The sequence below is a fragment of the Alosa alosa genome, chromosome 13, assembly GCF_017589495.1.
Source record: "Alosa alosa isolate M-15738 ecotype Scorff River chromosome 13, AALO_Geno_1.1, whole genome shotgun sequence".
Taxonomy (NCBI): Eukaryota; Metazoa; Chordata; class Actinopteri; order Clupeiformes; family Clupeidae; genus Alosa; species Alosa alosa.
The window spans coordinates 29,869,968-29,894,371 of NC_063201.1; the positions used below are offsets into that span (position 1 = coordinate 29,869,968).

The following is a 24,404-nucleotide window of genomic DNA, read 5'->3' on the forward strand; positions in this document are numbered from 1 at the left end:
TGCGCAAGTGAAACTGAACCTAATCATAAAGACACCTTTCTCAGCAACTTTTCTGTTCAATCAGCAGAATTGGCATTACGATCCACCCGACGTTTCCCTTGTCTACCCCGTTAAACTTCAGGCTCTCGTGTTTTGCTGAATGATATTTTACTCAGCAGATCACCCTTGTAGATAACCAGAATTACAGTCTCTAGAATTGTAGGACAGAATGTAAATTGGGCCACAGATGGTAAGCACAATTGCATTAGCTTAAAACTATCTAGTCGAGTAGGCTATAACCTAAAACTAGCTGAATTAAAATGCCACAGCCCATACTGATTTTTCTTTTAGAATATAGATATTAAGAGAATAAATCATTATGCAAATACTTTTACTTTTAATACTTAAAGTACATTTAAAAGCAGGTACTTTTTACTTTTACTTAACCCGTTTAATCCCAACGGTCACAATTGTGACTGTACAAAAAAATCTTGCTCTTGTGCCTTTAAAACTGTTACTGGATGAATTATCAATTCATTTCTCCCAAAAATAGAAACCTGAAAGGGTCTCAGTTAAATATGTGCAGTGTTAAATGTGTAGTGTAATTTGTCACATGGCCAGAGCTGCTTATGTTTTGGTTACACCCTGACCAGAAAATGTCCACCCAAAAGCTCCCAAACTAAAGCTTAGAAAAGTATGTTTATGTAAACATAGGACAAAGAGTTTTGGTACACATCATCTTTAAGGTGTTTAGTATGGAGGGATGCAATTGAAATATGCAAACTTTGTTCAGCGTTCTCATAGCATGTGTGAACATGATGACGGTCTCAATTGTGACCGTTGGGAAACAACATAGTCCGATTTTAGGGATTTTCACACATCTCATTGTACAATCATCTAATTTCCACTAAATTCCATTCAGAGATGATATGGGGACATTGTCCCAGGTCTGTTCTTTACTTTTAAATTTGTATAACATGGCTTTTCTCAACATGGCCTCTGAAATTCTCTATTATATTCTAAGTGTGCCAATTTTTACATAGAAAATCCATTATACCACACTATTATACATAGCTATTGTAATAGCTGATTTTCTATGCTGTTCTTAATTTTAATTTCACTTTCAGTCACTTCCTGCACATATCAGATCTAACTGACTGCCCAGATTTTACAATCACACCTCAAAAACAGTAAATCATTATACTTATTGACTATTATATTACTGTACATAATGTCACATATAAACAAGGTGGTGGGGGGTATAATCAACTTGCCAGTCAGCCTGTTGAAGGCATATTGGCTGAATTTATGCAGAGACTTGCAGTAGATATGAACAACCGAGCAACAGAGGTCCTGTGTTCCCCAGGTCAAGCATTGTATGTTTCCAGGGTCCTCCAGCTTTATAAAGCACATAATAGGTACCCAAATGAGCATAGGTCCCAGGATACATAGGACACTGGGAATATAGGGCCTTATGAAGATGGCAAGTTACTTAGTTGCATGCTGTGATGAAAATATGTTTAACAGCACTCACCAAAACACACCTCTCCACTTGTGTGTGTGTTTGATGCCAGAAGGGCTCATATGGTAATGCTGTTGTATATGCATTTAGAACCTTACTTAATTCAGTGGTACAATTAATCAAATTTAGCAATATAGTGGATATCACACCCTCTGACACTAGATTAGGCCAATAACTGAGGTCAGAGCAGGCTCCTATGCTCCTCAGGTTTATATGTGATGGGATCATGGACAGAGGTCCTGTGTTCCCCAGGTCAAGCATTGTATGTTTCCAGGGTCCTCCAGCTTTATAAAGCACATAATAGGTACCCAAATGAGCATAGGTTCCAGGATACATAGGACACTGGGAATATAGGGCCTTATGAATATCAGGCCTTTGGAGCATAGGGACCAGGTAACATAGGTTCACTTCATCTAGTGACCTTAACAATACCACTGAGCAAAGGAGACCAATTGCTGGTCCAATGGAAAGGCAATTAATAGTAGACTTGCAGGACAATCTGTTGTGTAATTAATTAATTAATTAATTAATTAATTGATTAATTAATTAACTAATTAAATAATTAATTATAAAATTAAATAATAGAATAATAAACAAACAAACAACATCACTACAACATTTGTGGTTGCTGTTGTATTGTAGGGTGGTGTTGTTTACACTATAGTCATAATAGTGTGATATAATGCCTTTTCTATGTAAAAATCTATGTAAAATTAAAAGTAAAGAACAGACCTGGGACAATGTCCCCTTATCATCTCTGACTGGAATTTATTGCAAATTAGATGATTGCACAATGAAATGTGTGAAAATCCCTAAAATCGGACTATGTTGTTTCCCAACGGTCACAATTGTGACCAAGCATAAAAGACTCCTTTTCACCCACTTTTTCAGGAAAATGTAAAAAAATAGTAATTAATTACTTCAAAGGGTTACTCAAGACACATGATTTTGATATATTCAAGTCTGGGAAAAATTTGGGATTAAACGGGTTAAGTAGGGTTGTCATTGTGGTACTTTTACTTTATCATTATGCAAATACTTTTACTTTTAATACTTAAAGTACATTTAAAAGCAGGTACTTTTTACTTTTACTTAGGGTTGTCATTGTGGTACTTTTACTTTTACTAAAGTAAATATTTCTCTGTGTATTTGTACTTTTACTCAGTACTTCCTCCACCACCGTTCCAGACTAACAAGATTGACGTTACGGAGTGGCCAGCCCTAGCCTAGAAATCTAGACGCACCCTAGCGGCAGCAAATGTAATTTGCAGCCAGGGTAGTCTAGCAACTCTCTGTTGGCTTGCAAGCAGGAAAAATGAAACTTCTATCAGGCCAATCACATCATGTATAGTTGTTGACGGTTCCGCGTGAATTTCCTTTTAATTTGTCCAAAAGTTTAATCAACTAGCCAACTAGCTCCACAGGTGTGAAAATGCATGGGACTCATGAGTTGTAGCGCTATCCTATTGCGTGCAGAGGAAATTTGAAAGATAACCATTTATCCCTCCCCTCGGATTGAGTAGTAGCCTACCAATGGTAAGTTCCCAGACCCTACATTTTGATGTGGGTCTGGCTCGTCAGGCTAGGCCAGCCCGATCCCCAGACCTCAATCCTATAGAAAACTTGTGGGGTGACATGAAAAATGCTGTTTCTGAGGCAAAACCCAGAAATGCAGAGGAATTGTGGAATGTAGTTTAATCGTCCTGGGCTGGAATACCTGTTCACAGGTGCCAGTAGTTGGTCGACTCCATGCAACACAGATGGGAAGCAATTCTCAGAAATAATGGTAATAGATATTAGTGCAGTGATTCAAAGTAAAGCAACATCTTGAGACATTTTTCAGTTTATACAGTAAATGTTTGAGTTTGTAAAGAAAAATGCAAACACTGCTAATTTTTTGAACAGCCTAACATTCTTTTTTCTTCACTTTCTGTAAAGGTACTGTATAACACAAACTTGATCAATTTTGGTCATGTTTTGATTTGAAATTGAATGTGCAGTGATGCATTGATATTATGGAATTAGCAGCTATTCTAAGGATTCTGAGCTTTATTCAATTTTTAAAAACACACTGCTATTATTCTGCACATAACTGTATACATATATATGTTTCTTCCAATGCAAAACTTGGATGACTCCAGTATTAAAATCACTCCATTGGCTCCTGGTAAAACAATTCTGATTGTTTATAAATCATTGATGGCTGTAGCTCCCTCCTACATTTCTGACAAGCTCAATGCATATACACCAGTTAGATCCCTAAGATCCTCAGGTAAAGGTCTCCTTGCAATACCCAGAATGAACTCAAATTCAGCACATGTACCTTTGATCAGTATGCCCCCACTCTGTGGAATTCCCTGCCTCCTTATCTGGTCATGTCATGTTTGTTGTGTTATTCCCTTTCTTTTGGAGCACGTTGAGTCTGTGCTTGTCACATGAAATGTGCTATATAAATAAAGTAGATTTGATTTGATTTGATACAAAGACTGAGACATGCACATGGCCAAAGGTGAATTTGTAAGTATGCCGAATCAGATACACAGAGGAACATGTAAGGAGCTGAAATGTAAATTTAACATGTACTGTAATTGGTCTACTAAACTGTAGTTATAATTGGCCAAAAGTGGACCATCAAAGCATTAAAAAACCATTGTGAACAGACCACTTGCATCAAAGTATGTCTTGAACTTTATTTCCTATATTTAATAACCACACAGTAATAGCAGCCTGGTCTAAAACATGTTAATTTAATAGGTTCATTCTGAGCTAGAGAACCTCAGAGAAAAAAATCATTTTCTTTACGTCCCTGAGTGAGCACCCCCATATGCTCCAATGCAGTTGAAAGTGGATTTGGACATGCAGCAGCTGAGAAAGTACCACTTGTGCTCACAGGGTGGCACTGTGCTGTTATCTGACAGCTATGTGTTGAACTTGGTTAAAAGAGTGACATTTGTCATTCTAAATATAGCTATTATCTTTATGGTGCAATTTATGTAGTGTATATGACATGAAAACATTATGAAGGACCAGCCAATTTTTTTGGCTGTTAAGCTTCAATGAGAGTTCAACTTTGTTGATTTATGATTTCTTTAAGTTTCGATTAAGGAGCAGCATAAAACATAGATCTTTCCCATACATTCGCCAGACTGCTTATTTATATGCTTATTTCTCACACATCCTTTCGCAGTACACAAGCACTGTTGTGCAGCTGCCAGATGTGATGACTGATGATACAGTGACCCATTTCCTCTTCCTGTTTGGCAAAACTTCCTTCTCAAAGCTGGCTGTTAAAGATCTGCCCCTCAGGTTTCCCTAAAATTACCCAAATCAACAATTACAGACTTTACAGTTAGTGTTTACCAAAGCACAAAGGCATGTTCAAATTCCTTATAGATTAAATTATAAAGGAACTCTGGGTAAACTACTGTGGCAACTGCCATTGTCATTTCAGATGCTCATGGCCTTTTTGCCTGTACAGCAGTTCATGCATTGATCAATACCCCTTTTGTTCTAGCATTTCAAATGAGTTCATGTTGGCTGAAATATACAATCCTGCAGAGAGCTATGGATATTAGAGGGCCTTAAACTTAATAGTATGCAGAGCCCACTATGTGCTCTGGATAAGAGGACCACTCTGAGGTAGCCTACTTTGTGTCTCAGAGGCCTGTAGACCCATCCCTATGTACTATTCCAACTGAATAGCCTAATGCTCTACACAAACGTTTAAAAAAAATGTTACATTGCTTACTTATTTATCCAAGCAAAAAGAGGAAAAATGTAGCTATTTAAAAACAATGATGTTAAAAATGCTTTTGATCATGGCACAATGTTACAGAGCAATTAAAAACACACAAGTCAGTGCACAAATGACATTATATGGTTCATCAGTTTCAGATGTTACGTTCATTTTAACATCCAATTTTGTAATTCAGCCACATGCTGCTGTACGCATTAATCTGGGAGCCATTTATTAATAGTAGGACTACTTATTAATAGGACTATTTTCTTAATTGTAGAAAGGTCAGTATCTTTCAGATACTGCAGTGAAAATAAGAACTCATTTTGCATACCACTCAATCCACAAAGAAAAGGTTGCTTGCTTGACATCAAACTGTAAACTTAATTATGTCGAGGCCATGCTACACTAATCTTTTAGCAAAATGTATTTATTGGATGCCTTTATTTATTGGATGCCTTCATGACTGTACAATTTGTCACAGGTCTAGGAAATTAATTCAAAACGTGTCACTCGCATTTAAGAGGGGCAAGTACAACAAAGTCAAGGCCAAAGTCAAAATAAATCATAACGATGATTCAGCAGATGCTTCATGAATCATCACTCTGTGATATTGATGTAACCAGTGGATGATCTTCATATACATTTCTTGCTATGGGTGACTCGTTATATGGATTCAAATAATCAAATTGCATTTCTGAGAATGCCTTTCATTCTCAGGATGGGGGAGGGGTGAAAGAGGATCAAATTCATTCACTCAATGTCCTTACCAATAAAGGGAAACTTCATTACAGGAGGAAGGTAAATTGTGCGTCTTTATTTAAGTAACCAACATGTAAGTCAGCGAAGAGACAATGCAATTTAGAACAGTGTGAGGCCCTAATATGGTATTAAAGGAGCTCCCACTTGTAACCAAAACGAAAAACGTTAAGAGTGTCACATGGTTAAAACATCATGAGGTACTCAATATGGGAGAAATAAATGGTCCGGTTAGATTTTTCCAGGGAAGCTTCCGTCTTCAATCTGCCCATCCCATTTCTCAACCTGAAAGAGAGAACATAATAGGTTGCTATGTGGCACCATGTAAGAACCGCAGTAGCCTCGGGCTACACTATGGATGCTTCTTGATGGCTCTTTAAATCGCATACCGCACTGTACTCCCTGAGACTGTGAGCTCTGGAGTGTATCCTTTGAAGAAAGAGTGCAATTCAGCACAAGCGATCAAAGAACCCAAATCTCTATTAAACTACTCCCCGCTCTCCCCCCTTAAACTGTGCCTTCTCCAACATCTTTAGAGAAAGAACATTTAGGAGAGCTCTAATTAGCATGGCACTTGCCAAAAGCACAGCAAGCGTTTGTCTTTTAAAGCCCAGTTTTACCTTGTGTAAATGATGATGAAATGGAGAACTAAGCAAGCACACAGCCCCAAGCCTAGTCAAAAAACTATAACCTTGCCATCAGCTGTGCATGGATCCCATCATAAGTAAATATAGGTTGGTTAATACGCTCAAAAAACTAACCCTAACTTCAATACCAACAATAATGCAGCTTTTGAGGGCCTTTTCAAGACAGCCAGCAAGGAGATGGGAATATAATTAACTACTAATGACGTAAATCATTAAGCACATTGGTGGAAAACAGGGCACACAAAGGAATACTGTGCTGAATGCAGTGCTGTGGGCACATGTTGTGAGCCCGAGCTGACAAAACCTGTCAGTGCAAAACTCTTGGCTGCTTTACAGGCACACTTCATAGCTGACTGGGAGCCAGCTTCACTGTGGTGTTAATGAACCATATCACCAGCAGTGATTTATTTAACCAGTGTGGTGCCTCTTGTTGCAAACTTGCAGACATTCGCAGGCATTAACAAGAGTGAAGAGTCACAGGTATTTCCACCGAAGAGCAAGCCATCACCTATCCATTTAACATATTACTAGGCAACTCAATATACAGGCCTAACTTCTCACCTGAATCGTATAATGGAATTAGTTTAATGACACAAGGGCGGTTCCAGGGGCTGACCTATTGTGAGTGACATCTCAAGTGACATAAATAAGACCATCTTACCCAGCTCAAGGGGCACAGACTCTTGTAGACCCTCTGGTACCAGCCACATGGAGCTGTGTCTTGGCCTTTGTCTGACAGAGCCTTGTTACACCTGTGGAAATCTGAGAGGGAGAAACAGGGAACAGGGCATCAAGTAAGACCATCTGAATCTCCTTCCATCCCATCAGCAGTGCAAATGAATATCACAGCCAGAGACAAATTCAGCAAACTCTAATGTTTAATTGTAATGACGAAGTAATTATGTCCATGTCCTTGTAAGCAGTGAAGGGTTGGGGAGGGATACACTGTCCACAGGGGATTAGACTGGATTTATAGGACTTGCGTTGCTTATGCATTCCATTCAATATTCATTCACAGCATCAAGCAAAGTGAATAAACCAAATGTTTTTTTCTTTCTAGTGATTAATAGTGTACTCTAATTTTTTAGTGTGCTTTTACAAAAAGAGTGAGGATGACACTGAAATCAATCTCAAAAGGATTTTGCATTAGGACGTGACAGCACAGACATCACCATCATGCGTCATGACTTTTCCCTTTTTCAGTTGAATTGAAGTTAGATTTAGAAATGCGTTGAAGTATATAAAGCCAACTCGTATAGCCATTTTAATTTCATTTTTAATGTACCACTTCACAATAATTAGTTTGATCATGGATGTTTAAACTTTAACATAAGAATATTGCGCTTGCAATTTGAACCTGGCTGTTTGGTAGTCACATCCTTCAGACACCCGATCAATTAATTTAAAGGAGAAATCCGGCGTTTTTTCACGTAGATCTCCGTTTCTCGAGGTCACCAAGTACTGTTGGTACGAAAACCCCTGGAAAACAAGCAGTTTTACCTAGAAACGGAGATCTACAGTATGTGAAAAACCACCGGATTTCTCATTTAACTGACAAGCATGGTGCAAATGCACCTCTCTCATTCTTCTCACCTATTATCTTAGTTGTCAGCACAAACAGAAATGTAAAATGTTTGCACAAGTTGGTGAACACAAGACCTGACTGATAATCTATAAGCCTTGATTTATGACCAGCAACGTATGATGGCTTTAATGGAAGGGAAAGAAAGGGAATGACATGTCTTAAGATCATCAGATAATATCTTATGTCTTAAGAGTCACAAAAAGTGGGCCATCCTATTCAACAACTTTCTCCAGACCTCTTCTGGTTGTGAAATACAAGAACTCCGTGGAGACAATAGGATTGTGTATCATGCATGTAACCTACAAACTTATTTACCAAGATAATTCTGGTAGCAGTTTCGTGTCTGGTTGGTGTTGGGGAAGCGGGCATCAAAGGGTGCCGTCCTGTAGTTCTTGATCTTCTCTTCGATGTGCTCGGCCATATTTGATGCCTTGTTGATTCACACTGCAAGCATAAACAAGCCGTTAATTCACTATGCAAACATGGTCTGTGAAGTTAGTCAAATTTAAAAAAATGAAGTCAGATGTTTAAATAGCAATGTCAGCTGGGTGAGTACCACGAACTAACGTTAAGAGCCATCTACAAATGGCTTGTTTCCAACATACCGGATAGCATAACAACCACCCTGAACCAGTGCCCAGCATCACTGACAGTAGGCTAGCTAGTCAGCTAGCAAGCTGCGTTATTTATTTGACGGGTGAAAACGAGTTATTTTAGTTTACCAACCAATGATGTAATGAATAGGACAGAAGTGCTCGGTAACATTCTCTCTTTCTAAACAGAAATTGACATAGTTGTCAGACTGCCTGATTTGAGTGAACAAGGACCTTCGATAACCTTGTTAGCAAGCTAACAAGCACTTAGCGGAGTCCAGTTTATCTACTGGAGAACTAGCTTATTTCTACAGCTAACCGGTTAGCTAGGCTCGGCGAAAACATTGACTTTGTACATTCAGATAGTTTAATTCAATACTAGCCATATCTGTAACACTCCAGGGAGTGTTCCTTACTGATTCAGACATCTCATTTTCAAACGCGACAGATTATTGTAAAAAATGTAAAAGATTGTGGTCAACCTTCAGGATGTGTCCTCTCTTCTCCAAATGTCGTCTCGTGAAGAAGTTAGCGCAATGCAACGCAAAGGTTTATGGGATGCCGACGTAGCCGTACGTAAAGGAGCTGATGTGAAGTTGGGCGGGGACGCTTGCGTATGTGGCAAATCTTCAGGCACATCACGGGCAAGTTCGAGGGGTTCAGTGGGTGGTTGTGGCAAGGTGCTTGGTGTGACATCGTAATTTAGAGAGGTTTCCTTTTTAAGGCTAAACAAACAAACACACACACATATTGTTTGACAGCCACCATTTTTGTTAAAAGTGGACAGTAACCAAAAAGAAGGCCAAGGAAGAAACCTTGCTTGAAAGATTTTATGGATGTCTTTATGTTATTGTTTTCTCTCCCACAGCTCCACCTTTACTGTGAAATCAACAGGATGGACAGAACTGAGTTCGTTCTATATTTGTCCCTCTCTTTCACCAAAGGAACCCATTTTTCTACTTCAGCTGAGAGACCATTTCCTCTCAACACTCTTGGTAGGCCTAAAGGATAGACTAAAAATGTGTAAGGAGCCTATATGAGGTTTTATGAAAATCCATAAATGTAACAGTAACTGGCCCCCAAATATATAAAATTGATTGGCTAGAATGATTAATGGATGAATGAATTACAATTCAAATAGTTCCTGCTTTTGAAGTGTGGCTCCAGGAAATGAGGGATCGACATGGGTGACTATACAGAGCCCCAGCTGGACAGCTTCCGCACAGATTTACTGGAGCAAATGTTTTGCTGGACAATCACTCTGTGAAAATCTTCTGTAACACTTGGAGCCATATGGAGCTTTCGTATGTTTGCAAAAACGAAACAGAAAGAAGACATCTGATGCAAAGGAGCATTCAGCCTTATGGTACCATTTATTTGTGTGAGAATCTACAGGCAAGTTGCAACTTGAAGTTGAAATTGAAATTATTCACTTTGAATATTGTCTGAACGCAAAAATAAGTGAATTTTGAATTTCTTTTGAACAGTAAGTTTAGAAACAAAGCAGTTTGGAAGAAGCAGTTTGGGAAGTCCAACTCCCAGGGTAAGGTACCTCCAAGTGACAAAGGCGAGGCAAAATTACTTCATAAAAAAAGGGGAGAGGGTGGAATGACAGAGAGAAAGATGGACAGATCCACACAGTCATAGCCATTTATTGCTATGTAACAGTAGAGAAGCAATAACCAAGGGGATACATGGTTTGTGATTTGTTTAGGCATAATTGTGAATAAACTGTGCCACATTTTATTTCTTTCACAGGGAAGTGTTTCTCTTCTTTCTTATTTCCTGTTACAATCTTCCTGTTGTAGATGGGGTCAAAGGTCACAGATGTCCCTCTAAGTGCAACTTCCTGTCCAGCCATGTTGTCTTCCTTTTCCTTGTCAGTACTTCTAAACTAGTGAACACTTTATTATTGTACCATGCTATTACAACCTCTCATAGCATCATTAGTGTACTTAGTACATTAGTGTACTACTGTGTCATCTGTCATTTGCACAAAAGGCAGAGGAGTCTCACCTTAAAATTCCCATGTACAGTTATTCCCATAGCCACTCATTTGGTCAATGAATCTAAAGCGCATTACTCTTTGTTAATTAAATGTCTGTCCCAGTTAATAGGCCTCTTCTCATCCTTACCCCCTTTTGTGTATCCAAATTTCCTTTGTTGTTCAGTATTAGGCAATCTGACCATCTGTTCTGAACAATACACATCAGATTAACTTCGACTTTCATTATCTGTGTTCGTATATAGGTATAAATGTACAACAGTGATTAGGGGTTGTAGTGTGTACGGCAACATACGCTGTCTCCCATTTTAGTCAACTCTCCAGTCCTCTCTCTCCCTTTTTCTCTCTCCCTCTCTCTCTCAGGATATAGGTGTTGTCCAGTGAGAAGGAAGGAAATTCTGTCACTAAGAACAATGGGTTTGCTTCTCTATCTATAGACACAGAGTGAGAGAGAGAAAGAAAAAGTGGGAGAAGGCAAAAGAAAGTTAAGTTGTTAGAAGAGGCTGGTGAAGAAAGGACAGCAGAAGATGATCGCAATGTAAAAAATTCAGAAAAGGTTATACACTGAGGTATAGATGAGAAAAAGTCATGCAATTGACGGGCCATGATTTTCACAATGGAATATAATCCTGATTCTGGAGAAAGAAGAAATAATATACAGTAGATTGTGAAACGACTTGAGAAAGCTGGAATACCAGACACATCTGTGCAGAAGAGCAGCAACTGAAAAAACAAGAAGTTACTGTAAGTGAGTCTGACAAGATTTGCCATAGTAATAAGTCAGTGTGTAATTTGATATTTATATTGTAAGCGCGTTACCCTCTGTATTCTGAAACAAAATGTTTTATGTTGTTGATTCTGGCTTCTGCACTATATTTGCCTCGACTGTATCAATTATCATCATGCTGTATGGTCTGTGTGTATTGATATAACTTTTGTATTTTGACCTTTACCACGTGAACCTTGATAATAACAGAGAGGCCGGGTTAAAAGAGTAAGAGGCTGAGATCTCTTGTACAAAGTGCTGAATAAGACTTTAAGTGAGTTAAAAATATGATGCTCACTTCGCTGAAGCAGGGAGAGACAGCATGACCTGTGGCTTGCTCTGTTTTGGGATTTCCCCTCAGACTTGGGGCCAGAGAGGGACAGTGTGAGGGTGTGGATTGAAAAAAATAACATGAAATATTACTACAATATGCAAGTAGAATTGTATGGTTTTTGCTCAGATTTAAACAAACAAAATACATCAGCAAAATTTCAGCCCTGTGGACTGCACCGCTAGTTGATAGATATTCCTCTCATCCACCCTGGGTAAACTCACATGACGTCTATGTGACCTGGGAGACTTTGTTTAGCCCAGCCTTTCCACAGCCAGAGAGACTGTTTTTAATTATTTGCTGCAGAAACAAATTTTTGCAATCCTCTCAGTAATATGCATTTGTCACTAAATGCGAAAGATTTGTCTCTTGTGAGATGTTAGTCATAGCTGACTTGCGTGGAGAGAGACAGAACACAACCTTGCCCTGGTGTCCTGATGACTCAGAATTACATTTTCTTTCGGTCTTCCTGACATCATAACTATGATTCAATTCACGAAAACTGATTGGAGAGAGAAATATAATTGGATTGAACTGAATGAGATTCAGGACAGACACAAGGGCAATACAACTTCATAAACTTCTAAGTTTGGGGAGCCGGCCTTCAACCACAATATCCAAGACTGAATACGACATTTCTGTTGCTATGTATCTACCCCTCCTTTCCTCCCGCCCCTCCACATCAGCCCCTGTTCCCCCCTTCTCTTTCAGATGGAAGAATCTGGCAGCCCGCGTTTCAGGAAGCTCCATTTCCCAGTGGGCCTGTGGATAAATTCTCCCCGTAAACACTTTGCCAAACTGGGAGCCCGCTGGCCTAGCGCTGCGTCAGTCAAGTCAGTTTTCTCAATGTCCCCTCTGTTCCCTAACACACCACACCCACAGACATCTGCATGTTTTCATTGAAAAATATCGGACATTTCCATAAGAATGCCTGGGTATTCTACAAACAGAGTTACACTAAAAAAATACTTAACGTCCACGAAATGCATTAAGTTTGTTCACAGGGCGTCATAGAATTCGAATGAGATTGTAGAATTTCATTAATAACTCATTTACCAAACGTTGTGCGTATGTAGCAATTACATTTGCCAAAGTACCTATGTCAGAGTGTAGTGGCGAAATTTGATTAGAGTGTTTTCCAATCAAATAAAGAAACATGACACAGCCGTTTGAGAGTGATACTGACGGGGATACCAGTAAATAAAGGGTTTGAATGGGTTGAGCACTGTATGTAGATGTTAATGTGAGCGTCTTAGTATGCCTGTAGTACAAAGCTCAGGAAATGTAACACTGAGTGAAACTCCCTGCATGTGTATGTTTGTGTGCATGTGTGTGTGTGTGTGTGTGTGTGTGTGTGTGTGTGTGTGTGTGTGTGTGTGTTTGTGTGTATCTTAATGCCATCCTTTTTGTGTTGCTCTTCCAGATCCAACACTAGCTCGGACGCTGCCTCCCTCCATGAGGCTTCCTCTATTCCCTCCTCTGCCCTGTCCGTCTCCACGCCCTCCCTGGCTGCCCCCTCCCCGTGCCCGTCTCCTTCCCCCGCATTCATGAGGCCCCGTCCTGCTGCCCCTCAGTCCCGCACCAAGCGCCTGTCCCACCTCTTCCTGAGGGGACGCTCCAACAGCGACCGGGACCGGGCTGTAGGGGACCGCGAGAGGGAGCTGTGGGCACATTCTGCCGCCCCCTCCACCCATCACTACTTACCCCCGGCCATGTCCACTGCTCCTGGACTCATTAAGATCTACGGGGACGCTCTGTCCAGTGGTGCCAACTATCGCAGTCTACTGGCCAACATCCACTCCACTGCCAGGCAGCTTATTGCACAGGTCATTACCCGCTACACTGAGAGAGAGAGGGACACTGAAATTGATGACTCAGGTAAGACAAGTAGGCTGCCCACTTCCTACAACCACATGGTTCGGATGAAGGGTAATGTTCACACTAATCAACTCTTGTTCATACTGACTATTGAACTCACTATTGGATATTGGAATAATTGGACGTAAGAATCAAACTAATCACCTTAATTCGCATTTGGACACAACAATTCTAAGAACACAGTTCTAACTGCAGAGGCTACCCCTAGAAATTCCCTAGGGCTTTTATTCTATTTGCATTCGCACACAGTAGGTAGCCCAGTTATTGCATGAACATAAAGTAATGAAACTGACAGCATTGCTATTTAGTTACTAGCTACTGTAGTTTAAAGTTTATTGACATACTAGAAGTTCATCAGGAAGCAAATTTAAACAGAAGCTTTTTAGATTAGAGGCCGCACATCATTCATGGTTCCTGCACAGGGAAAAGACCCTATCCCAAAGTAGTAGCTCAAATAGTTATAGGAACTGTGGCAGAGGAACTCTTTAATTTCCAGTTCCATGCTATCTGAATGCGCAAAAAAAGGGGATCTAGGAACATGTTCTAGTATCTGCAAAAGGTCTCGACAGTGCGAAAGGGCCTTTACACTCAGTTGTAATGTATGACTATGTTTGTCTAGCAATATTATTGAGCGATCAGTGTCATCATTGTTATGCTGCTTCAATGGGGTGTTTATGACATTATGTTGTTGTCCTTGGCTGACTTGCTGTACACAGTATTGAACAATGGCAACAAGAAAGTCCCTCAATGAAAGCCTGAATAGTCTCGCTTCCTCTCACACCTGTTCAGCTCTCCAGAAACATTCCCCTGAGGACTTCCTGTTGTGTGATGTCATTGGAAAGCCCATCCACCAGCCAGATGGAACCTTCCAATGGGAAACCGAGTGTCGAAGGGGTGTGGCCCCCTGGGAATGTCCCTTACTCCTTGTGGACATGTGGCGGCCAAAGGATGGCTTTGAGAGGCGCTTTGAAATCCAGCGACGAGAAGACTATGAAAGGGAGGAGAGGAATAGAGAAGTGGAGAGAGAACGAGATGGAGAGAACTCTCAGGGTAGGATACTACAGAGTCTACACTCACCTACTGTACTGTACTGTAAAATGACACAAAGGCTTTGACTTAAATGACTTAAAGGCTTTGACTCATACCACCACCATAAACAGTATTATCTATCCATGTTTAGTTCGCTGGAGGAGAAGCCGCATGTCCTCTGGGGGTGGACCAGAGGAGAATGAACGAGGCCACCGCGGACGCAACTCGGAACTTAGGAGAAGCATCAGTGACATGAATCTGAGCTTGAGACGTCGCCAAGGCAACAATGCCACGAATGACCCTCGAAGACCAAGCAATGCCCAAAACAGCAGTGCCGGACCCAATGATAGGAAGAACATTATGAGCATGATGATAGCTACAGAGGCCTCAGAGGTGGGTGAAACATAGCGACAAGGAATAAATCACTAGAGTATTTTCTCTATGTTAAAAATAGGATGTTTCTGGGATCTCCCAAAATAGAATTGTTTGAAAAGGAAAGGCTTTGCTGCACCATGCTGACCATACAAACTCTATCTAAAAAGGTCATGGGTTCGAAGGTGGGGAATGAGGTGGACAGGCGCACCAGAACCGTGGAAGAGGATATCTCCGCCTGTGACCTGGAAGTGATGTCGCAGAGTCTGATCCTCCCGCCCACAGACCGCCCGTATTTCCTGTTGCTGCAAGGCTACGACCAGAGCAAGGCTAGACTTGCGTCCGAGACGCTATCAAACTTGGCACATTACATCATACCTGCATCCCTCTAATCTTCACATACCATCACTGTTTCCCTACCTTTGAGAGAATCTTCCATTCAACATAAAGCACAAAACAGCTATAGAGCCACACAATGCCCAAGCACAACAGCACAGAGAGCCTGTGTCTATCCCTGGCCACCATGCACAATGACCTCACTCACGATTCGATTGTAAAAAACTGTAACACACTTCATTCCTTATCTCCATGCATTTTTATTCAACTTAAGATTGGAGATTTGCTGATTTCCGCAACCGCTACAGGCAAGATAACAGACGACTCTCTTCCTCTACCTCCATCTCTAAACTCTCTATCTATGTGTCTGTTTTTCCTCCTTGTTATTTTTTTCAGGACTTTGTTTTGTACATAATGACCGGGCACACACACGTCTTTGGGAGGAAGCCAACCCCGCGAGAGCGGGAGAAGGACAGAGAGAGGGAGAGGAAGGGGAAGAGGCCCCTGAAAGTGGACACATTCCTCTCGGCCCCTGACCTCCTTGTCCGACATTTGCTGGTCAGGAGAGACTCTGCCGCACCTGAGCACCCTCGTGGACAAGGTAACACACAGAAATAGCATTCTTGCTCGAAACTGTGCTAACAGTTACGTGGTTTAGAAACAGGCAGACCTCCTTGATCCAATCCGGCTTTAAAGGTTGCCACTCCACTAAAAACTACTCTTTTGTCTGTGACAGAAGCCTTAAAGGCAGCCAGAGCAGCAGCTCAGTCCAACAGCTGCTTTCAACAGTCAACAACCGCATCCTACTAACCATACTTTCACATGGGCATCACAGGGAAAGCACACTCCTGGTTTGAATCACTGGGCGATTGTTCAATGTGTCTTGGCTAGGACAAACATCCGCATCTCACTACTTCACCACAGGGGTGCCCCAAGGCTTAGTGCTGGGGCCCATTCTCTTTGGCAAGTACACCACCTCACTGGGCCCGATTATCTGCTCCCATGACTTCTCTGTCGTTCCCTACCTCGGCGCGGATCTCGGATTGTCTCTCTGACATGTCCACATGGACTCCTTAACTCTTGCGCCTTCCAAGGTTACAAGAAACTTGGGTGTCTTTATTGATGACCAGCTGACTATCTCTGATTATGTCACCTTAGTCGCTCTGTCATGCCTTTTCACACTATTCAATATAAGAAAAATGATGCCGCACCTAACCCAACATGCCACCTAGTTTTGTTACATCCTATGGTTATCTCTCACTTTGACAACTGTAATGGCTTTCTAATGGGCTTCCCAGCTTGTGATACTACTACAGATTATCCAGAACACAGTGGCGTGTCTGGTTTTCAATCAACCCAAAAGGGCACACGTTACCCTGCTGTTCATTCAGCTTCACTGGCTATCCTTAGCCACCCACATCAAATTTAACTTACTAATGCTTGCCTACAAAATGATTGCTGTGTCTGGTCTTACTTTTTGAAATGCTCTCATTAAGGCGTATGTTCCCCCTTGGTCGCTGCATTCCTCCAAGGAACATTGTCTGGCACTGTTGTCCCTACACACTCAATCCAGACTATTCTCATTTAATGTTCCCTATTGGTGGAAAGACCTACCAAGTGTTACCAGAGCAGGGATGTCTCTCCCTATATTCAAGAAGCTCTTGAGGACCCAACTCTTCCGAGAATACCTCCTTTCCTAACACATCTAACAACTCAACACACATAACATGCACATACCATGGACTTCCCTTCTTTCTTCGTTCTACTTCATTCTACATCCTCCTTCTTCTACTACTTCACTTTGGATAAAAGCATCTAAATAAAGAAATCAAAATGTATGGGTGCAGAAGAGCTGTAAGAAATGCAGGTCAACTAGAAAAATCATTGTTTATTGGCTCACAGACCAGGTGCTGTATATGTGTGATGTAGTGAATGTAGCTTATTAGTGACAGGGAATCAATATAGAACTGTGATATTGTGATACTGTGACTGTGTCATTCAGTATGTAATATTTTACCAAATATTAGTATTAACTCAGGAAATCCACACATAAAGAAATCCAAACATTGAAGTCCATAAGTAAAGTTTTGTGTTATAAAGTGAAATGACACAGGAAAAAAGTATTGAACACGCTAAGAAAAAGCAGTATACCAAGGCGAGGAATGGCAAGGAACCAGGGAACCAGCTGTGTAAGTTGTTAGAAAGTAATAATACCTCCTATCTGTGCAAATTAATATAATCTGGGTTAGAACATATTGATGGGCTATAAAGTGTTTTTGTTACCAAATACACACAAGAAACACCTGATGGGTAAAATCAAAGAGCTCTCCCCAAGACCTTCGCAACCTTATTAGTTGGTTACAGATGTACAGTGTATTTCAAAACTTCAGAATCTTCCAGTGAGCAGCAAGTGGAGGGAACATCACTACATTATCAACCACCCATGCACAGGTGCTCCTTGCAAGATTTCTGTCCAAGGGGTCAGAAGGATAGTCAGAAGAGTAGCCCAAGAAGGACCACTTGTAGAAAGCTCCAAAAAGTCTTGGAGGCAGCAGGTACAGTTGTTACAGAGAAAATCAGGTCATGAAAATCATCACCTCTACCCCGCACGAGTCTGTTACTGAAGAAAAACATGTTGAAGCCCGTTTAAAGTTTGCTACACAACTTTTGGACAAGCTTATGAAATACTGAAAGAATGTAGTCTGGTCAGACGAGCAAAATTGAACTTTTTGGCTGTCATACTACACACCATGTTTGGAGGAGAAATTACACTGTACATCACCCTAAAAATACCATACCAACCACAAAGTTTGGAGGTGGAGGCATGGTGTGGGGCCGTTTATCTCATGGTACTAGCAGACTTCATACATTTGAAGGAATGATGAATGGAGCCATCCACCAGGATGATAAGGGTGAGACGTGAGTAGACCTTCCAGCAGGACAACGATCCAAAGCAAAGGAAACTCTCAATTGGTTTCAGAGGAAGGAAATCAAGGCCCTGACCTAAATCCATTTAAACATTTGTGGAAGGAACTAAAGATCAGGATTCACAAGAGGGCCCCCTGGAATATTCAAGATTTAAAGACTGTTTAGAAGAATGGACACAAAATCACACCTGAATACGGTGACTGATTAGTTTCTTCATACAAGAAAATGTATTTTCCACAAAATATTTAAGAAATTTCAGTTGGCACGTTCAATACTTTTTTCCTGTGTCATTCCACTTTATTACACATAACTTTATTTATGGACTTTAATGTTTGGATCTCTTTATATGTGTGGATTTGGATGTGTCGAGTTAATACAAATGTCTGGTGAAAATTTCATGTGAATAGCCTCATTGGAAATAAAAAACGTTGACATGTTCATTACAGATTTCCCCCACTATACTGTACAGTGGGTGTTATATCACACTTATCTGCAAGTGTGTTGGTATGTAATGTGTGTCATGTAGTCTGCAACAGCACTAACTCCCCACTTCATATTTTCTGGAACCTTCTCAGCACTGGTGCGTCCTTTCCGAGGAGGAGCTGTCACCCACAATGGAGCGCCGCTGTACAGGGAAGCTGTGCTGAAGCCAGGGGATCTGTTGGGACTCGGGGGTCACTTCCTCTTCCTGTACCGTGACCCTCGAGTGACCCCTGCCCCTCCACTTGCTCTACCCCTTCCCTGGCAAGCCGACTCATCTGCTTCCTGTGGCCCTGGAGCCATGGTGGACCGACAGGAAATGCTGAGGCAGTATCTGGGCTCAGCCGAGGCCTTGCTGAGATTCCAGCCCAGACATGCAGATGCACTGCTACAGGTGAGTGGCGAAACAAGTGAACGTTGTTACTGAAAGAGCCCTACTTTCAGCTCACACTGGCACTGATAAGCCCTCCAAACAACTGAGCATTGTTACATGAGAATGAATGCCTTCAGTGATCACTTTAGGTGACTGTTATTTCCAGGGAATTACAGGAACAAGTGTTGAATTAAAAGGGCATTGCCAAATCCATGCCATGCATAGCTAGCAGGCTGCAGCTGATAAAAAGATAAAAGGCTGTTTCAGATCAGACCTGCAGCTAAAACTGTTCTTGCTTGACATTAAACTCTGTAATCATTTGACATGTTTGAAAAAAAGGCAGGGCCTTTCCACTTGTACCTTCCTATTAGGCAAGCTTGATCAGGTTTGGATGAGAATATTTAACCAGAATTAAATACAGTAATTTAACTGTATTTAGCACTGGAAGTGCATCTGAGACAGAAAATGAGAGTTAACCAGATAGATAGATAGATACTTTATTGATCCCCAGGGGAAATTCAGGTGTACACTAATACCAGAAAGATGCACATATTCAATGCAACAGTCAAGGATAATGTGTCACAGCAAACTCTTTTCGGGCCCAACCTTTTCCTTCAGGAGATCATCTCTAAGAACTCTTCCCCTGACTCAGGAGGTGGCGCTCTTGCTCCTGCCTACCTCCTGTCGGTCATGATTGATTATGCCTCTAAACACCTGGACCCTGCCCTCACGCCCCAGCTGTTATTAAAGGCGGCCACCCACATCAAAGGCATTGTGTGGGTGAGTGGAAACTTTTGGATGTCGCCGTAGATCCGGAACATGATATCTCTAATTACTTAATACAACAAATTTAAGAAAACAAGCATATCTTCAAACATTTGGCAGAGGTGGTTATTCTTTGACCATCATTGAGCCAGGTAAAGCTGCAATTATGTGGAAAATGAGATAGGAATAAGGCAAAGGTCACCCATAAAGACACGCCTGTACTGGTTAAACATCTCTTGGACCACATTTCATGTAACTCTGAAGCATTGCATGCTGATGGTCAAGTCAAGTGGGCATTTTGTTTTTGTTTTTAACAGCAGTCTTTTTCAAAATGCCATTCATTAAGAGGAGGCTAAATGTGATGCTTTCCAGCACTACAGTGCATGTGCAAAAATATCTCACCATACTGTAGGGTAAACAGTTGCTTTTCTTACAAAAACAAGGCACTAATTGGTAAGAATGTAGTTGCAGCAGAACAGAAGACAAAGACCTTGTCTAAGGAAAATGTGATCATATTCAGATTTGTGATTTTTGCAGTTTTTTGTGCTCCCTGACAATTTGTTTTGTAGCACAAGCCAAAGCGATGGCAAGTAATACATTTATTGAAATATGTATGCAGACATGTTCTTAATACTCCCTTGTTGAGCAAAGGGAATGCTGTCAATGTGTTGCCAGGAGATGTAATGGAGACAGAACCGTTTGGAGTTTACATAAACATGTTAGATCAGATGATGGATTCGTTTATGAGCTGTTGATGTTTTTCTTGCCCCCCTGAAATGGTCTGCTGTCTGTAAATGCTGTGCTCTGAGATCCAGCTTTAGAATCAGCAGTAGCTCCAGACAAATGGGTTTTCACTGGAATTTTGCTTGAGTTTGTAAACAGAGGTAGAGACTGATGTCATTTCCACTCCTTCGGAAAATGTGCTGTCATTGTCCGGATGAATCAGTCAGACATTCCCTCCGTCATTCAGCTGAATGTGGTCTAATCTCTCGCTCCCCCCTCTCCCTGATTTCTTTACTCTTTTCAGGACAACATAAAAGAATTTGGGGACAAGCATCCCACACAAAAGTAAGAACATTTTTGTGGTTCTTGAATCTTGACAGTTTTTATAGTATTCAGTTGCATTTTGGTTTCAGAGTTTTTAATTTACATAATGTGCTTTCTGGATGGAGACAGCATAAGTTTGCATGATCTATCTGTGTTTTCCTCTCATTTCTGTATGAAGCTGTATACCATAATCGATTTTATAGAACAAGAATAGCATGCTGTCATTGCTTAATTTTAAGAGAAGAATTCTAGTGTGGGTATAATCTATGAAATATAACATAGGCACAAGAAATGTTTAGGTATTCTTAATTACACGTAATATAGCCTATATTGCATGTGTATGGTAGTTTACCAAATATGTGACCTTGAGCGTTGTTAAATCCCAGCCCCACAGATTCAAATGGTGACCTAAGCCCCCCCAGTGTGCAGCAGCTAGCAACAGACCTCCGCCCTCTGATGTTCTGGATGTCAAACGCCACTGAGCTCCTCAACTTCTTTCAGGTCAAGGTCGAGGCAATGGAGAAAGAGTGGGAGTTTGAGGGTGAGCATGGACTTTTTCCTCAGAAAACAAACAAAAAAAAACATGCTTATTCAAAACATCATGTCCCAATGAAAACATTCGCTATCCCAAAACTCTCTGTCTCATTTCCATTGTTTTGTCTATCCTGGTTCCTATCGTCTTGTATACTCCTCTGCTTTGAACTTTACACCTAAACATTAGACAAAACAAGTAACTGGCGAATACAAACAAAAAACGCTACCGACTGTTTATTTGATATCAATAATCGGTCTGCATTAGCACTGTGTGTATTTTACATCGTGAGATTTAAATGAAAATGACACATGAGTCTGCTTGATTAAAAATGTTCATGGAATCTGGCAACTAACCTTCAGATACTTAGCATAATATTCCCAAATATTTTGATTCTCTGACGTGCAGCTCCAGGTGACCCTGTTCTAACAGCCGACATGGACACTTGCTCTGAAGCCTTGACACAACTCGATGATGTCATCATGCACACTTTCCAACAGTGTGTTTATCACCTGACAAAGGTGAGAATGCATAAGTACCTGCTGTAGAGAGCAGGCAAAAACAAGCAAAAGAAATGACCATACGCAAAATTTCACCACTCCACATAGTGTGCTAATTTGTATTCGCAAAACAAATGTGTTTTTTGGACAGGCTCTGGTGTACCCTACTGTAACTACGTATTGTGTTTCAAAGCCATTCTTTCCTTTGTGTTCTCTCATCACTCCACCAGACCTTGTACACCCTGTTGCCAGCTTTGCTGGAGACCAACCCTTTCTCCCGAGGAGAGAAAGAGAAGGAGACGGCCAGAACAAAGGAGAGCAAGAGTGGTGAAGGTGAAGCTGAGGGTGGAGGAGGAGGAGGAGGAGAGAGGGAGGACGAGGATGACGTGTCCGCTCTGCCTCCCACCGTCGCTGGACTGGTGGAGGTGTACCGCTGCTCTCTGCAGCTCACGCGGGACGCCTGCCTCTCTCCTCCGCTCACCTCGCAGACCTTTGGCTACCTCTTCTTCTTCACCAACACCTCCCTGCTCAACACCCTGCTGGAGAGAGGTGCCCGGCCACTTGTCATAGACAAAGTGAAAAGTCAAAAGTATTAGGAACTGCAACAATTTTAAACACTGTATAAATGTGTCTTTTATGAAATCTGAAACTTTTTTTTTATGATCTTGTTTGTTAGATGGGCTCTTTTCTTGGTCAAGAGCAGTTCAGATTCGGACCAATCTGGACTTGGTGCTGGACTGGCTGCAAGGCGCTGGTCTGGGTGACATTGCCTCTGAGTTTCTCAAGAAACTGTCAGTCACAGTGAACTTCCTTTGTGTTCCCAAGACACGCCTGATCCAGGTAAGACTAGCACATTTGTGACTTGGTCCAGACTGGGCTGTGTATATGAACATGGCATGTCATTTGACATATACCTTCATGCTCTGTGTAGACATCACCACATGTCTCAAAAACCAGTGGTGTCCCTGAAAGGCAGCATCACATATTAAAACCATAACATTCACTGTCACCATAATGTTTATGGATGGCCTTGTGAAGGTTTTGGTCTTAAATCTTTCCTCTGTCTGATGGGCTCTCTTCTGATCAGTCTTCATGGCCGAGCCTCCTGGAGGACCATACCTTGCTGAGCCCCACCCAGCTCCATCACCTCCTGACCCACTACAAGTTGGGTCCTGCCCGCGCCCCACCTGCTTCCTGGGCCCCACCCCCCGGTACAGAACTCAGTGGAGGTACGTGGTCCCTCACACATCAAGCAACCTTTGAGACTCTTATCCAGCATTCACATTATTTGACTTATTCCCTTAGATATTTTCGAAAGCTTCCTGGATCATCCCCCACTCATCCTCCCAAATGAGACACCACGCCTGGATCTTTCCCAGCCCATCCCGAATCCTGAACTGCAGAAGGAAATGACACGCCTGCGTACTTTCCTGTGGGGGCTTGATCAGGATGAATTGCCAGCCAATCAGAGGACCAGACTGTAGTGACACGGTTATGACAGATGTATGGACTGAACAGAACACCTTATTTGAATATAGATTGCTCAAGCTGAGGGTGGGATAAGGCCTGTGGCTTCCTTTTGTAATTGGTCCTCTGGGGAGATCTGCTGGTGCAGTGCAAAAATCTGTTTCTATTCAGAGAAGTGTTTAATCAGAGCACATTATAACTGACATCTGATACTCATCTTAGTTGAACTGTTGCCTGGATGCAATGGAGACTTGAAAAGTTGAGACCAGGTGGAAGACAACGAAAAGAACAAAACAATCTACAGTGTACATGAGAGGGGGCTTTCTGTAAGGATGAACACCTTCATCATAACAACACACACACACATACACACACACACACACACATGGTGGGATCACTGTTAATCTGTGAAAAGTCCAGAGGTTGTGGAATAATGGTTCTAAAGATGGAACGTCACATCGGATGCCATGTGCATAATGTTCAGTTGGGTAGCAGGAGATGGCATCATCTGCCAGTGATACTCTTTTTGAGCATTCATTTAGAGCAAATTAATTCTTATTAATAACCACGTGAACCAAATGACCATATCATAACCAGACAATATTCCTTCAAGTTCTTTTGTGTATAACCATGTTTTATACCAATGTATTACACCCCATAGAATATTAATAAAGTTGTGATTTGGAAGACAACTGACTGATCAGATTTTATTTGATGTCAAACCGAATTCCTTGGTAAAAACCATGTTTTTGTCAACTGTGCAAAGTATACATT

At 41.4% G+C, this 24,404-nt stretch overlaps 2 protein-coding genes across 6 annotated transcripts; one reads left to right on the plus strand and one right to left on the minus strand.

Moving 5' to 3' along the window:
- Window positions 1-6,034: 6,034 nt before the first annotated feature.
- LOC125305710 (cytochrome c oxidase subunit 6B1) lies at window positions 6,035-9,451 on the minus strand. Its single transcript, XM_048260626.1, has 4 exons — window positions 9,304-9,451; window positions 8,544-8,672; window positions 7,305-7,405; window positions 6,035-6,281 (listed from the first exon to the last, which is right to left on the minus strand). The coding sequence occupies exons 2-4, from the start codon at window positions 8,647-8,649 to the stop codon at window positions 6,228-6,230; spliced, it is 261 nt and encodes an 86-aa protein (XP_048116583.1). The 5' UTR covers window positions 8,650-8,672; window positions 9,304-9,451; the 3' UTR covers window positions 6,035-6,227.
- rasip1 (Ras interacting protein 1) lies at window positions 8,703-24,322 on the plus strand. 5 transcript variants are annotated; one of them, XM_048260622.1, is made up of 19 exons: window positions 8,703-8,776; window positions 9,690-9,816; window positions 9,963-10,700; window positions 11,190-11,570; window positions 12,610-12,756; window positions 13,347-13,801; window positions 14,591-14,851; window positions 14,982-15,223; window positions 15,373-15,531; window positions 15,935-16,139; window positions 19,042-19,340; window positions 19,938-20,099; window positions 21,112-21,152; window positions 21,518-21,672; window positions 22,072-22,184; window positions 22,394-22,712; window positions 22,840-23,003; window positions 23,251-23,392; window positions 23,469-24,322. In XM_048260622.1, the coding sequence occupies exons 5-19, from the start codon at window positions 12,635-12,637 to the stop codon at window positions 23,645-23,647; spliced, it is 3,018 nt and encodes a 1,005-aa protein (XP_048116579.1). In that variant the 5' UTR covers window positions 8,703-8,776; window positions 9,690-9,816; window positions 9,963-10,700; window positions 11,190-11,570; window positions 12,610-12,634; the 3' UTR covers window positions 23,648-24,322. The 5 variants fall into 5 exon arrangements, with proteins under 5 accessions (XP_048116579.1, XP_048116578.1, XP_048116581.1 ...); XM_048260621.1 differs by having other exon boundaries at window positions 9,978-10,700; XM_048260624.1 differs by having other exon boundaries at window positions 9,690-10,700; window positions 11,190-11,574.
- Window positions 24,323-24,404: the final 82 nt, after the last annotated feature.